A 15,754-nucleotide genomic window follows, 5' to 3' on the forward strand; every position below is an offset into this window, starting at 1 on the left:
CACTGTCCATGTTCGTCTCATGGCACTTATCACATTGCCCTGGGCTTACATTCTGTTGTCCTCAGTGGACTGTGAATTCCATCTGCATCTCACTCATTCATATATATTAAATTCTTAGCACAGAACTTTGAACATAAAAAACATACAAGAAATTTGTATTGAATGGGAGAGACTCACTCTCCTGCATTTTCTTTGATTTGACGGTTTGCTTGGCTCTGTTACTCATGAAAACGATGCAGCTAAACTCATTTGTTGAATATTTCAACAATATATATGAAGTAATGGTTACAGAAAAAATAGATCATTTAGTTGAGCCCTTTTACTTAATAAATTTCCCTCAAATTGTCATATGAACCTCCAGGGAGCTAAACAGTGAACTCTTACTGGATATATTACTCAGGTTTTTTTCATCTTGATTTTAAGCTCAAATAACTTCAAATTCATCACTTAATGCAGATCAATGTTTATATGATAAATACATCAGATATATCCGTGACCCAGAAGAGATAAATAGTGACACTGAGTCACAGGGTAACTGAGTTTGGGGCAAAGCTAAGAAGAGCAAAAATACAGGCAACTAACAAAAAATAAAGCAAGCCTTCCTAAAGAGAACAGAGAAAACATACAGGGGAAAAAAAAATCACTTCCACTTTATAACATACGCATACACACACATACACATATTTAAATGAAGCATGTATGTGGAGGGTTTTGAGGTACAGATCAGAATATGTATTGTGACAATATCCAAAACTGATTAATGTATTATTGGAAAACTTCTATTTAATTTCTAGCAGGTCCCCCTCAACTTGAATGAATGCTGTGAGGGACACAGGGACACATACACAAAAGCTTTCAGTTCAGTTCAGTTCAGTTCAGTCGCTCAGTCGTGTCTGACTCTTTTCGACCACATGAATTGCAGCACGCCAGGCCTCCCTGTCAAGTATCCATTTGACAATAAACTTACTTTTCTAGATAAGACTATAGAGCCAAGAAAAGAATTCAGGAACACTTGAACAAATGCTGAATGCTGTGTTCTAGAGAGATTAGTGAAGTAAAGTGAAGTCGCTCAGTCGTGTCTGACTCTTTGTGACCCCATGGACTGCAGCCTACCAGACTCCTCTGTCCATTGGATTTTCCAGGCAATAGTCCTGGAGTGGATTGCCATTTCCATCTCCAGGGGATCTTCCCAACCTAGGGATCAAACCCCGGTCTACCACATTGTAGACAGATGTTTTACCGTCTGAGCCACCAGGGCAGACAGGTAATCTAGAGAGATTAATCCAGCATTAATCCTTCATGCTGGGTTAAGGTGCAGGGTTGGAAGAACAAGCACAGAGAAATTAGGAGACATAGAATGATGTGCACCAATGAGGGAGACTGAACAAGATCTCACCCACCAAACGTACAGCATCACCAATGCCTGGCACTAGAAGCATCCATGAAACAAACATCTGCTGAGTCAGCCATGGGTTGCTCACAGTGGGTCTAAAGTTCATGAGAAAGGAGTCAACTTGGAGGACAAAGTGATGCCCTGTCCCTGAAATAGAAGATGTGGAGGAGACAGAAATGTCTGGGATGAAGGGGAAGGGCAGAAGTTGGCGGGTGTATTTCCATGGTGATGTCTGTTTTCTCCAAGGAGTAGGAGGTGAGGGGTAGGGCAGAGGCGAGAATCCAAGTGACTCATTGCCTGGGTTAACTTTGGTCACTGAGATGGTCTTTCACAGATCTCACATTTCAGAAAACAAAATCCTCAGTTGTTGATATGCAAAAGAATAGCAATTTAAGTAATCTGCGTAGAGGAATTATATTATTTTTGGCAGGTTTTAAAAACTGGAAAAAATTAATTTTTAAATAATTCATTCATACATATATTTGATATATACTAACACACATGTGACCTAAATTAATTTTAATAAGATTTAGGGTTAAGACTTAAAATTTAATCATAGAGTTAAAAAAAATAAACTATTGGTGACAAATCCTAAATGTTTAGTGATGTGGTACTAGTGCGTGACAGCATATGTAAAAGTGGAGTCTGTAACACTGCAGAGTGAACACTTTATAATAAGCTGTGTTAATTAATTCTTTAGGTCCCAAAATGGTAGAGGTCCAGAGTCAGCAGTTTCAGATCCACTCCAAGGATGGCAAGCCACTGTTCACTGTGGATGAAGAGAAAGTCATGGTTGGTACAGATAAACTTCGAGTAACAGGTAGGTATAGCTCTTTATTTTTGATTAAGGAATAATTGACAAACAACATTAGCTTCAGGTATACAATATGGTGATTCAATATTCATATATATCGTGAAATGATCCACACTAAGTCTAGTTAATGTCCATCACCACACATATTTACAAATTTATTTTCTTGTTATGAGAACTTGTAAGATGCACTCTCAGCAACTTTCAAATATACCATACAGTATTATTAACTAGGGGGCTTCCCAGGTGGCTCAGTGGTAAAGAACAAGCCTGCCAATGCAGGAGACTTGGGTTCGATCCCTGAGTCAGAAAAATCCCCTGGAGAAGGAAATGGCAACCCACTCTAGCAGTCTTGCCTGGGAAATTGCATGGACCGAGGAGCCTGGCTGACTATAGTCCATGGCGTCGCAAAAGAATCAGACAGGACTTAGCGACTAAACAACAGTTGCTTTCTGGTTTTAAAATAAGCCTCAGTAGGAAAGATACGTACACCCCAGTGTTCACTGCAGCACTGTTTATAATAGCCACGATTTGGAAGCAACCTAAGTGTCCATCAACAGAGGAATGGATAAAGATGAGGTATGTATATACAATGGAATCTAACTCAGCCATTAAAAAGAATGAAATAATGCCATTTGCAGCAACATAGATGGACCTAAAGAGTGTTATATTAAATAAAGTAAATCAGACAGAGAAGAAGAAATATGATATGACATCCCTTATATGTGTAATCAAAACAGAAATGATACAAATGAACTTACTTACAAAACAGAAAGAGACTCACAGACTTAGAGAATGAGTTTATGGTTGCTGGGGGGAGGAGAAGGATGGGGAGAAAGGATACTTAGGGAGTCTGAGATGAACATGTACACACTGCTATATTTAAAATGGATAACCAACAAGGACCTACTGTATAGCCCAGGGAGCTCTGTTCAATGTTATGTGGATGGGAGGGGAGTCTGGGGGAGAATGGATATGTGTATATGTAAGGCTGAGTCCCTCTTCTGTCCACATGAAACCACAACATTGTTCATCGGCTATACCCCAATACAAAATTAAAAGTTAAACCTGGGTATTTGCAACTGCTTTAAAAATCATATTTTGTTTATAGGAACCTAGTGAAATCATGGCGTTCTTGGAAAAGTAGGAAAGCAGTTATGCCTATTTTATCCCACAACTCAAACGTCTATACAGTCAGCAATCAGAACCTACACGTCCGGTAAAATGCAGTATAGAGGCTTGATTTGTTGGCCGTTGTTTACTTTTGTAAGAATGCTACACCTTTGGTTTGTGTTTAGGGCCTGAAGGGGCTCTTTTTGAACATTCGGTGGAGACGCCCCTCGTAAGACCCGACCCACCCCAGGACCTCAGGTAAGAGTTTTGTTCAGATGTAAACAAACTGGTTATGTGCTGGAGTAACGCTTCAGCAGATGCTACCAGGCGGTTCCTCATTCTGATGACCTTCCACCCATGACAGGTCATTTCTGACAGAATCCAGTGGGTGAACGTCCTTGAGCGCGTCCCGTCTTCCCGTCTCTGAGACGCAGGCCTGGTGACCAGCCCTGCCCCTGCCCCAGGGCAGCCAGCACTGTTCTGGTACACTAGTTCCTCCTCCAGGAAACCTCAGGGACTTGGCTAAATGCCACTATTTTATTGACTTTTTCCTAGCTTTTTTTTTTTAATTGTGGTAAAAATACACATATAAAATGTATCATTGTAACCATTTTTAAATGTATAGTTCAGAACATATTTATACTTTACAAACTTAAAAGTTTCGTTTTTTATTTTCTATTATGGTTTACCACAGTATATTGAATATAGTTCCCTGTGCTGTACAGTAAGACCTTATTGTTTATTCATCCTGTATATAGCAGTTTGCATCCGTTAACCCCAAACTCCCAATCCTTCTCTCCCTCCATCACCACTCTTCCCCTTGACAGCCACAGGTCTGTTCCCTATGTTTGTGGGTCTGTTTATGTTTTGTAGATGAGTTCATTGTATCATATTTGAGATTCCACATACAAGTGGCATCATCGATGGCTCAGCAGGTAAAGAATCTGCTTGAGATGCAGGAGACATGGGAGATGCGGGTTTGATCCCTGGGTGGGGAAGATCCCTTGGAGGATGACATGGCAACCCACTCCAATATTCTAGACTATTGCTTGAAAAATCCCATGGACAGAGGAGCCTGGCGGTCTACAGTTCAAAGGGTCGCAATGACTCGGACGTGACTGAGCCCACAGCACACATAAGTGATATCCTATGGCATTTGTCTTTGTCTGACTAGATTATATACTAGAGAGTAGTATAATCGATAGGTCCATCCATACAGCTGCATCCAGCATTATTTCACTCCTTTGTGTAACTGAATAATATTCCATTGTGTGTGTGTGTGTAAATATACCACAGCATCTTTATCCCTTCACCTGTCGATGGACATTGAGGTGGTTTCCACAGTTTCTGGTTACTGTGAATAGCGTTGCTATTAAAGTAGGGGTGTAAATGCAGCTATTTAAAAATGCTTCATTGACTCCATGTCAGCCATAGGAAAGTCCAGAATGCTCCCGGGGCACTTGGCCTGTGACCTAGTCTCCATGGGGCCCCCTAGACTGGCACCCTGGGCACCTCTGCTCACTCGTCCTGAGACCCAGCAGCTGCCAGCCCCAAGCTCCACACTCCCACACACCTTGTCCCACCTGACTGGGGTGCCCCTCCTGACCTTGGACACCCATGGATGTCTCCTTGTCCTCTTGCTTCAGCTCACCAACCCATCGTTCTTCCCTGAAAATCATCAGCTGAGGTAAAACAATGGCACCTTTTAGTGAAAGAGAATTGTGTCCTATATGGGCTTAAAATGTCCAAAAGGCATTCTCAGAAATTTCAGTTTAACATTAAAATATTTTTTTTTAAATTATGTGCACTGGGAGTAGAGACAAGAGCATTACAAAACTGAGAACATGATGAATCCATATATGCAAAGAAACTGGAAAACTTTGATATATCTTTTTTCAACTGTGGCAAAATGCACATAAATTTTACCTTCTTAACCACTTTTAAACGTACAGTTCAAAAGCCTATGGTAGGCTCATTGTTGTCAACCATCCCTACCTCCAGTCGCCAGAATTCTTTACATCTTGCAAAACTGAAACTCCACGCCCCTTAAACACTAACTCCTGTCCCCTTCCCCACACCCTGCACGCCACCACCCTGCCCTCTGTGTCTATGAATCTGAGGACTCTCGGCACATTGTTTAAGTGGAATCGTACAGTATGTGTCCTTTTGTGACTGGCATAATATCCTCAACCTTTGGTATATCTCTATGTAATATCAGAATATATAAAATCACCTTGTTCCATATGTGTTTATTCTTTATACAGAGTCTCTGTGTGCCTGTGTGTATTTCACCGTATCACTGGCTACTGAATGTCCTTTACTGCTGTAACTGTTTATTCCAATAGTATATTTGTGCTTTATAACAAAAACAAACAATAGTTTTAAAAACAAGTGTCTTCAAGTCTACAGTGTCACTTAAAGTCACATTTAGAATTTGAACTGGAAAAATATTCAGGTCAACTAGCACATTCTAATATATTATATTAATATATAATTAATAATTATAATAATATTTTTAATTAATTTATATTTAATTTAATATATTAAATATATATTTAATATATTAAATAAATAAATTAATTCTATTAATTTAATTAATTAATAATTATAATAATAATTCTAATAATATATATTCTAATATATTATGTATAACAGGGGAATAATGTACAGTAGGAACTCCAGCTTTACAAACAAGCCTGGTGACCTTGGCCAAACTAACCTTTTGAGGCTATATTTTCTCATAAAACATGTCAGCCATAGGAAAACATTGGTAGTAGTATATATCTCAGTATTCTGGGGAAGATTTAATAAGCTATGAAGTTAAAAATGTCTTGTAAACTGAAATTTTTATTATCATTATTATACCAACTAGATATCCATACCAAATGGAATTGGAGTTAGGAAATCTGGCATTTCTCTTAGCGTTAATGTCTAATTAAACATTAATCTAAAGCAAATGAGAGTTTAATTCATCTTACCCACTTAGAGAACATTTGCAGCATAAAATTAGATTGTGACTATAATTAAATTGTAACAGTTTCATTGATTTTGATAAAGGACCATGAGATCAATATTATAGAATTATTATAGTTAGGGAAGAAGAACATTTTATTTTTGTAGGAAAGAAACATGATTCAATCTCTTTAAAAAATAATGCCATGAGAAAAATTTTGTTTTTAAAAATAATATAAATTGTAGAGCTGCCAAACTACTCTTTGCAATGAACGTCACTGTTTTAAAAGTATGGGCCTCATTATTAAACAATTCGTCTTACGTTTTTCCCATTAGGAAATAGATTTTCTGGCTTCTACAGCAGGGCTTTCCTGAAAAAGAAATGGCAGAAGAGTATTCTCTGGCTTTCTAAAACGTGACACTAAGGGAACATTCCATAACCCAAGTGTTACAACCAGAGTGACTGAGAACATAATGAAATTATAAGGAATTGCTTGAGGAATGGGGTTTGGATGGAAGACATGAACTAACAGTTTTCGAATGCCTGCCACTGCCAGGAAATGTGTCTGTACTGTCACATAATTTATCTCGTTTCCTCGTCAGCTCAACCTGAAAAGCATCAACTCAATCCCCATTTTACAAAAGAGAACACTGAGCTCAAGGTAGGAGCACATTCTAAGACACAAAGGAAAAAAGGCAGCCAACTGCTGACTCAACAGCTCTGGCTCCAAAGCCAGTGTACGCTGTGTTCCCACCTTCCACCACCCAGGGGAACCCTTTAGTGATTCACTCCCTGATTTACCACCAGACTCTGCTGACTGAGTGCATGAGAGCTGTATTGTCTTCTGTGAGTTCGTGCTATCACCTGTCTTTCCCTTTTTATGTCTATGTCCAGTAGCATTACTATTCCTGGCCTGAGTAAAATGAGATCGATTCTGGAATATCTTAACTGACCTATGAAAACTTTGTGGATGTTGTTGGGTTAAGCACTGGGATGACCCAGAGGGATGGAATGGGGAGGGAGGAGGGAGGAGGGTTCAGGATGGGGAACACATGTATACCTGTGGCGGATTCATTTTGATATTTGGCAAAACTAATACAATTATGTAAAGTTTAAAAATAAAATAAAATTGAAGAACAAAAAAAAAATTAGAAAAAAAGATCATGAAGATCATTTATAAAAAGACCTCTGAAATATATGTTTAAATATCACAATTTAAATTTTGGTATTTGCTCAAATGGTAGTTATGAAAGCATAACAGTTATTTTCTTTAAGAAAAGTATATAATTGACTTGTATTTAAGCTAGATTTACATTTCTTAGGGCAAGGTCATCCTCAAGAGAAGCATGAACTGTAACATACCATTTTAAAGCTAATTCTCATTTATGCATGATATAATTCAATCTTTTTTTAAAAAATTCAGCAAAAATGTATAAAGTGTGTTTACGTGCCAGAGTCTATATAGATGCTGGTTCCACAGTGATAAAAGGCATGGTCCCTGACCTTAGTGAGTTTAGAGTCTGTTGGAAGAAAGAAACGTGCAAACAAGTTACAATGACATCATTCATTGTGATGAAGGTGCAAAACGATAGTGAGGGCGTAGGAGAAAGAGCGTAACTCTTCCTAGGGTGATCCGAGATGAAGTCACAGATAGGAAAGCTCTTGAACGGAAACTTAAGGATTCAGTAGATGTGGATGCAGTGGGGCAAACTGCAAAGCCCCTACAGTCCAGTAGGGATGTGATGGTGGAAACCATGCCCAGGACGTAGTAACAGATATGTTTCTTCATTAGATCAGTAAAATGAACAGACATGGAAGTATTTGTTCCCATTTCAAACACTTGTAAATATTGCTTTCCTTAGTACAGTTCATAAATATCACCGAAGTAGAAACCAAGGAAGCCCATTCATTCCCAGGTCCCAGGAATCAAGTAGAAAATTCATGGTCAGTGCATGTGTCACTCAGTCGTGTCTGACTCTTTGCAAACCCGTGGACTGTAGCCCACCAGGCTCCTCTGTCCATGGGATTCTCCAGACAAGAATACTGCAGTGGATTGCCATGCTCTCCTCCAGGGGATCCTCCCAATCCAGGGATCAAAGCCAGGTCTCGTGCATCTCCTGCATTGCAGGTGGGTTCTTCACCACTGGCACTACCTGGGAAGCCCATGGTGGAGTGGAAGCTCAGTCAGGGGCACTCAAGGAGAAATCAGGACTCCACAGAGACTAGGGGCTGGAGCTTGAATATTTTATGGAGACTGAGATTCCAAGCTACAACCTAGTGTGTATGAAATACCCAGAGAATCTCATAGATCTTGAGAAGATATTTCAGCGTCTGGTAGGACTAAGCACACAGGCACATGCACACACACACACAACACACACATATGCATACACACACACATACACACACACCCTCTCAGAGTTTTTCTCTCTCACCACTTCTCTGTCTGTTCTTGCTTATTTTTCCATGTGAACGTTAGGTCTTTGATATCTGACCATGCTGAACGCATTCATGGAAATGTGTACTTCAGAGCATTCTCATCTTAGCCTTTTTGGTAATATGGGTCTAAACCTGTGCTGAATTGAAACGTTTCATCTGCAAGGATAGAAATGATGCAGAGGGGAGGAAGTCTGCTTCTGGGAGCATCGCGTTATGAGAACATTAACAACTAGTCATTGGTCCTGTTGAGGTCACTTGTGGTTTGAGAATGACCCTGGAAATGGACTCACCTTCACCAGGGTCCCTGAAATGGGCCCAGCAGTACAGGGTACTCACACCCTCCTCCTTCCCCTCCGCTGCCTTCCATCAGTCCAGGCAGGAAAGATGCAGGCAGTTAGCAGTGGCCAGAAGGTACCTCCATCAGCAGACCAGGCTCATGTAGGTACCAGTGTGTTTCCCCCAACACCTAAACCCAACAGAACTTGACCAATACATTCCAGGAATATCTCTGCTTCTAACACTCAAAGTCATATTTTAACATGTATAACAGGTCAGATCTTACTGAGAGGGACATAAGAAAAGGGAGCTTTATTTTCCATAACAAATAGTGGTAGATGAGAAAACCTGCCAATTAAAGGTAGTAATCCACCTGATTTAAAGGTTGATCAGTACCACTTAGTCATAAAAAAGAACGAAATAATGTCATTTGCAGCAACATGGATACAACTAGAGATTATCATACTAAGTCAAGTAAGCCAAACAGAGAAAGACAAATAATATAGGATATCACTTATATGTGGAATCTAAAATATGACGCAAATGAAACTGTCTGTGAAACAGACTTAAGGACATAAAGAATAGACTGGTGGGTGCCAAGCAGGTTGGGGAAGGGAAGGATTGGGAATTTGGGATTAGCAGATGCAGATTATTATATATAGGATGGATAAGCAACAAGGTCCTACTGTGTAGCATAGGGAACTGTACTCAGTATTCTGTGATAAACTATAATGGAACAGAATATAAAAGATTATATATATATATATATATATGTATAACCGAGTCACTTTTCTATGCAGCCAAAATTAATTAACACAACATTGTAAATCAACTATACTTCAATTAAGAAATTATTTTAAAAGTCGATCAGTCACTTCAGATGCACATTTATTACCAGGCACTTTTCGCCTCTTAAATGCTACCCTTTCTTTCTCCTACCACCTGCACCCTACTCTGACCCTGCAGTGGGATGGGTCCTCTTCTCCTTCTCGTGGATCTTTAAACATTCCAAGCAAGTCGGCCTTTTGCCTTTTGGTTGAGCCAGATTGGAGCAGCTGAAAAGCCTGTCCAGTGATCCTGTTGGGCCATCTGGTGGAAATGCCATCAGTCGTTTCCAGGCAGAAGCAAATAAGAGAAGTTCCCTGCTCCTGTGTTCCTGGTTCTGTATCTGTGTTTGACTAAATCACAAGGAGATGCTGCTGAATCTTACAGAAACAAGGCCTGCTGAGGCCAGTCTCAACCCTGTCTGTAAACTCCATTAGTTAATCATTTTTCCAGGAGAAATTGCTGCATGTGCCCTGTAATCTTCCTAAATGAAAAATAAAAAGCAGACAACAAAGTCCAAGCTTTTGTGAACATGTAGCAAATGAATGTGTTGCCCTTAATTTTCTCTTTTTCCCAAAGAAGTTTGGGTTTGGGCTAAAAAAAAAAAGTTTTCCAGAGATATTCACCAGTAGCACTTTCTTCTGGTGTGGCATGCCAGACCACTGACCACGCTGTCCGGAGCTGCCGCACAGGGCTGGGATGGTCTAACGTTTGCATCAGTTTCCAGAGGATATTAATTTCATAGATTCTCATTGATGGGAAGTTAATTTCTTTACTCCACTTCATTTCTGGATTTATCAATGAAAATCAACCCTGAATATTCACTGAAAGGACTGATGCTGGAGCTGAAGCTCCAACACTTTGGCCCCCTGATGGGAAGAGCTGACTCACTGGAAAAGACCCTGATGCTGGGAAAGATTGAAGGCAGGAGGAGAAGGGGACGACAGAGGATGAGATGGTTGGATGGTATCACTGACTCAATGGACATGAGTTAGAGCAAACCTGGGAGATAGTGAAGGATAGAGGACCCTGGCATGCTACAGTCCATGGGGTTGCAAAGAGCTGGACATGACTTAGTGACTGAACAGCAGCTGTTCAGTCCAACCCCATGGACTGCAGCATGCCAGGCTTCCATGTATGGCAAAAACCACAATATTATAAAGGAATTAGCATCTAATTAAAATAAATTAATTTTAAAAAAATTTTTAAAGAATGAATGAATATACTATATATCTTACTGATATATATTCTCTATATGTCTCTATCTCTATTGGAAGATACTATGTCTTACTGATTATATTCTCTATAATCTTACTGATTATATTCTCTAAGATTTATGTTCTCTAAGAATATAATAAGTAAAATATATAATATATTCTCCATTGGTTGGGAGATTCCTGAGGTGGCTGTTTTTTATGCCATTTTTTCTTGGTTTCCTTCCCTCATTTCAGACTAGAATCCCCGACACGGAGTCTCAGCATGGACGCCCCCAAAGGCATTCACATTCAAGCCCCTGCGGGGAAGATCGAGGCCCTTACCCAGATGGACATCATTCTTCAGAGCAGTGACGGGACGGTGAGTCCAGCAGACGGTGCGTGGTGGGTGCTCCCATTGTACAAGCCTCATGTCTACTAAGTAATGATGACATTCACGTCCAATAAGGCATCAGCAAATTACAGTTTGTAAAGAGACGTCATGAAAGGCATCACAGAAAATGTGAAAGAAGGAAAAAAATTAACACTGAAAGAAAAGCCAAGAAAGGTTAAAAGCAGTCTCTGTTGGATCCAGACTGCTTTCTTTGGCATTTGTACTATCAAGTCTCCTGTTGTTTTCAGCTTTGAAAAAGTCCTGGACATTCAGAGCTTGCAAAGACTGTCCATCCTGCCACTTCCTAGTGACCCTCTCAATAGAACCGTCCCTGGGGGTCACCTGTAAGGGATAATTCTTTATTTTTTTTACCACCCAGGGTGCTCGCTCACATCAAGTCCTGGTTCAGTGAAAGTCAAATATGAAAAATAAGAGTTGCAATAAAGAAAACTCTGGAACCTCCAGTCCAGAAATAAAACATCTCTGATAAGAGTCCCTCTCAGAATGGGCAGCAAGGCACAGGCTCCCTATTATTTATTGATCCTTCTAGTGTAAAATCAATTCTCCAATTACCTGTTTGAATCAGGGACATTAACAGGCCTCTCTGGACCTCTCTCCTCATTTGTCAAGTACAGGAAATAGTATCTACTTCACTATGTCACAGGGCTAAGAGACATCAATGCAGAAAGATAATTTTGAACTGATACTAATTTAACATTAAGAGAGGGTGTGGTTGAGGCTGCAGAGGGAGACCACAGGAGGCAGGTTCAGTCCCTGGCTTGGCAAGATCCCCTGGAGAAGGGAATGTCAACCCAAGTATTCCTGCCTGGGAAATCCCATGGACAGAGGAGCCTGGGCCCGCTATAGCCCATGCGTCACAAAGAGTCTCACACAACTTAGTAACTAACAGCAGCAGCAGCAAAGCATTAGACAATAACCTATATAGGTTCTGCTCCAAAAAACATAAGACCATTTGACTTCCTGCTCTGACGGTGACTCAGACCCCAGGGCAAAGCCTGCCTGCCATGCACTTGTATTGTCACCCTGCACTTCCCGCAGAGACGTCAGCATCCCAGGATGCCAGTGTATTCAGAGCTTGGCCTGACGGGACCAGAGCCACATAAAACAAAGGTGGGATTCGACCTTGTTGGCGAGGAAGAACATGGGAGCTTCCCAAACATAGTTTAGTTCGTTCTGATGAGTGAGCACCCTGCCAGGGCTCAGGCTTGGTTGCTCTGTACTATGACTCTAATTTCTTTTAGCTGTCACAGATTTCCAAAACTCAATCAACAGCCATTTGTGTGCATCTTGGTTCAACTAAACCTCTCTAGGAACAAATCCCATGGACGGAGGAGCCTGGTGGGCTGCAGTCCATGGGGTCGCTAGAGTCGGACACAACTGAGCGACTTCACTTTCACTTTTCACTTTCATGCATTGGAGAAGGAAATGGAAACCCACTGCAGTGTTCCTGCCTGGAGAATTCCAGGGACGGGGAAGCCTGGTGGGCTGCCGTCTATGGGGTTGCACAGAGTCAGACACGACTGAAGCGACTTAGCAGCAGCAGCAGGAACAAAAGTCCAGTGGCTCCCCTCTTATTTTAGTTGTCTGTCACCTGCTTCCTGTATCTAATAGAAGGCAACAGAGTTGCAAATAAAATTTTAAAAGCTGGAGAAATGGTTGCTAGCCATTATGATGAATTTAATTGCCTCTCCTAGGAAAATAATATCATGAGCAATTCCAGCATTCACATGGTAAAATGAATAAGATGAATTAACTTCTGCAGCTTATATTTTATCCTAATAGAAGGAGAAGTTGAAGGTCAAAGTGGAACACAAAGTCAATGTGAATCAAAAAATGGTATTTATTTTGGCCAGATAACTCTGAAAGGTCTTCAAGGAGTGTCACATCATACACTTTCCTAGCTGGCCTAGTGCAATGAGTAAAAGAAAAAAAAAAAAAAGACTTCCCTCCAGTTCCTAAGGAATATTTATCCCCACTGCCCAGATGGAAACTAGAAATAGGCTTTGAAAGAATCAGGTCATCATAATATGACTTCAGCCGAGGCAGGTGCCTACTTCATTTTCTATGCAGAGAAAGAACTTGGAACATTTGGTACATTTGAGTTTCGTGTTTGTCGTGTTCCCTCCCCCTTGACCACGTCTTGTCTCGCTCTCTCCCAAGCAGGTTGTGCTCGACGCGGAAACTGTGTGTTTGCCGGAGCTGGCTCTCGGGAGCCAGGGGCCCGCGGGCAGCTCCCAGGGGCTCTACGAGGTCTGTGCGTGTCCGGATGGGAAGCTCTACCTGTCTGTGGCTGGCATGGGTACCACATGCCACGAGCACAGTCACCTCTGCCTCTAAACCATCGGCATCGCCCAGGGAGCACCTTCTGTGTCTCGGTATGCTCAGCAGTGCAGACCTCAGCCTTCCCAGCAGGAGCCACTCAACAACAGTGAGCTGAGTTTGCATGTGGGAGTTTGAAAGGAGCTCAAACGTACGACTGAAAATGTTCCCATGAAACTCTGTGATCCCAGAGTGGACCTTAGACACAGAAGTCCAAGGATCAGAAGAAGTGTTGATCCCACCAGATGGGCTCGTTGCCATCATAACCAATGTGACTTTCCCTGTCCTATGTGTGTCAGTCTGTGATGGGATGTCGGGCTGCTGTGTGGAATGGATGCATGGATGCGTGATGCTCAGCTGGGGACCTCTGACCTCCCATGAGAGTAGTCTTAGTCCTGCCCAGGTGCCCCAGAGTTCTCTGACATTTTCCACTGTGTCACTCAATCCTGCAGGAGCTGTATTCATTTCAACACAAAGTGTGTCTGGTTTCAGAAGAAAATCTTCAAGTTTTAAAGGGATGTTCAGATTGATTAGTCTTTCAGAATGTGGTCAGGGAGTAAATTGTACACAACCGATCATGTTTCTTTATATAGTCCATAAGCAATAAAAATCAACCTACATTTTTCATAGACTTCACCATGTGTGTTACTTTCTTTAATCCTCAGAACTCTTTTTGAGTTCAGTACTGTTTTTCCCCCAGTTGCTGGTGATTAAAAAAAAAAAAAAAAAGGTTCAGATGAGTCAAGTCACAGGTCACTCAGTATCTACTAAAATTAAACTCAACTGGACCCTAACATTTCAACATCAGTTTCCACTTTGGAAAACTTTGATCTGTGTCTCACTGCCCCTGCATCACCTGTTTACCTGATACCTGCACAGACGGGCTGATGCCTATATGAAAGGTGGAGAAACTAAAGTCAAGGGGAGTTTTGTCATCCACCAAGATGGCCCCATGAGCTGGTGGGGGCTCGCCGCTGCCCAGCCCGCATGCTCACCTCACAGGAGAGCTGAGGGACCGGGGGTGGAGTGGCGCATCACCAAGTCACTGCTCACAGTTGCCATCCTTGGCTGTGTGATCTGTATATGAATATGGTGGACGCACACACTGAACCCATGAATGCTCTGGTTTTGTGGTTTTACTTACACGGTAGAATGCCTTCATCACACCGAAGGCCAGGTGTTGGTTTTGATGTCTGTTTTACTGATCGTTCCCGTTAGAATCCCCACACGGCACAAGACGTGGTGGGACCAACAGCACTGCAACTTTCCCATTAAAGGATTTATGACTAGAAATACAACATCCGTTTCATTTCCCACAATCTCAGAACTGAGAGAAAAGTGGTCTTTATTTCTAATGCTGTCTTAACAAGGTGTTAATGCAACCCACTCCTAACAGTTTCTTAATATTTAAATCACTGGTATTATAAACATTTGAAATTATTAATACAAAATAAAATACAAATTAAAATTTTAAAAATACGGTGTGTCCTGATCAGTTAAGACCAAACTCAACTCTGAATATAACACTCCTAGTTTCAGGGTATTGGGAGGGTGGGGACTTAGATTATTTAAATAAGTATTTGCCTTTTCCATTTAGTTAAGTCCTGATTTTTAGAATTAATGTCTGCTTTCTGGCTGTGACGCTCCTGTTGTCATAGTAGTGTTGTCATTTTTGTGTCATATTTACTCTCTTATACCATGTTTGTGCAGGGAAAAAAGTCTTCCAACCCAATTGATGTAGATGGGTTCTCATAAAATGTGTGTACATGTCCAAAAAAATGATGTCGATGATAAAGCAAAGTCAAAAAAAAAAAAAGAATCAAAGGACGGGGAATAAACATTTTAAACAAAAGGTGTAAATCCAAACTTTTGTTTCTAGCTGCATTCTCCAGAGTGATGAGGAATTTCTCCTTGGTTACAACACAGACTTTCAGATGGGCTGTATTCTAGACTGTACTGCATAAACCTACCTTCTTAAGTACATTATACAGTGTAGTTTAGATATCCACTGAAGGGG

At 41.0% G+C, this 15,754-nt stretch overlaps 1 protein-coding gene across 2 annotated transcripts in view; it reads left to right on the forward strand.

Annotated features, from left to right (window-relative positions):
* The window catches only part of SGCG (sarcoglycan gamma), a 42,619-nt gene extending 28,246 nt beyond the window's left edge, over positions 1 to 14,373 (forward strand). For both annotated transcript variants that reach the window (XM_044927291.2, XM_006070938.4), the window contains exons 5-8: positions 2,094 to 2,213; positions 3,503 to 3,575; positions 11,262 to 11,385; positions 13,582 to 14,373. In XM_044927291.2, coding sequence (XP_044783226.2) covers positions 2,094 to 2,213; positions 3,503 to 3,575; positions 11,262 to 11,385; positions 13,582 to 13,755 — 491 coding nt within the window. In that variant the 3' untranslated portion in view covers positions 13,756 to 14,373. The remainder of the gene's footprint in view (positions 1 to 2,093; positions 2,214 to 3,502; positions 3,576 to 11,261; positions 11,386 to 13,581) is intronic.
* The last annotated feature ends 1,381 nt before the right edge of the window (positions 14,374 to 15,754 follow it).

Source organism: Bubalus bubalis, chromosome 13 (assembly GCF_019923935.1).
Source record: "Bubalus bubalis isolate 160015118507 breed Murrah chromosome 13, NDDB_SH_1, whole genome shotgun sequence".
Lineage (NCBI taxonomy): Eukaryota > Metazoa > Chordata > Mammalia > Artiodactyla > Bovidae > Bubalus > Bubalus bubalis.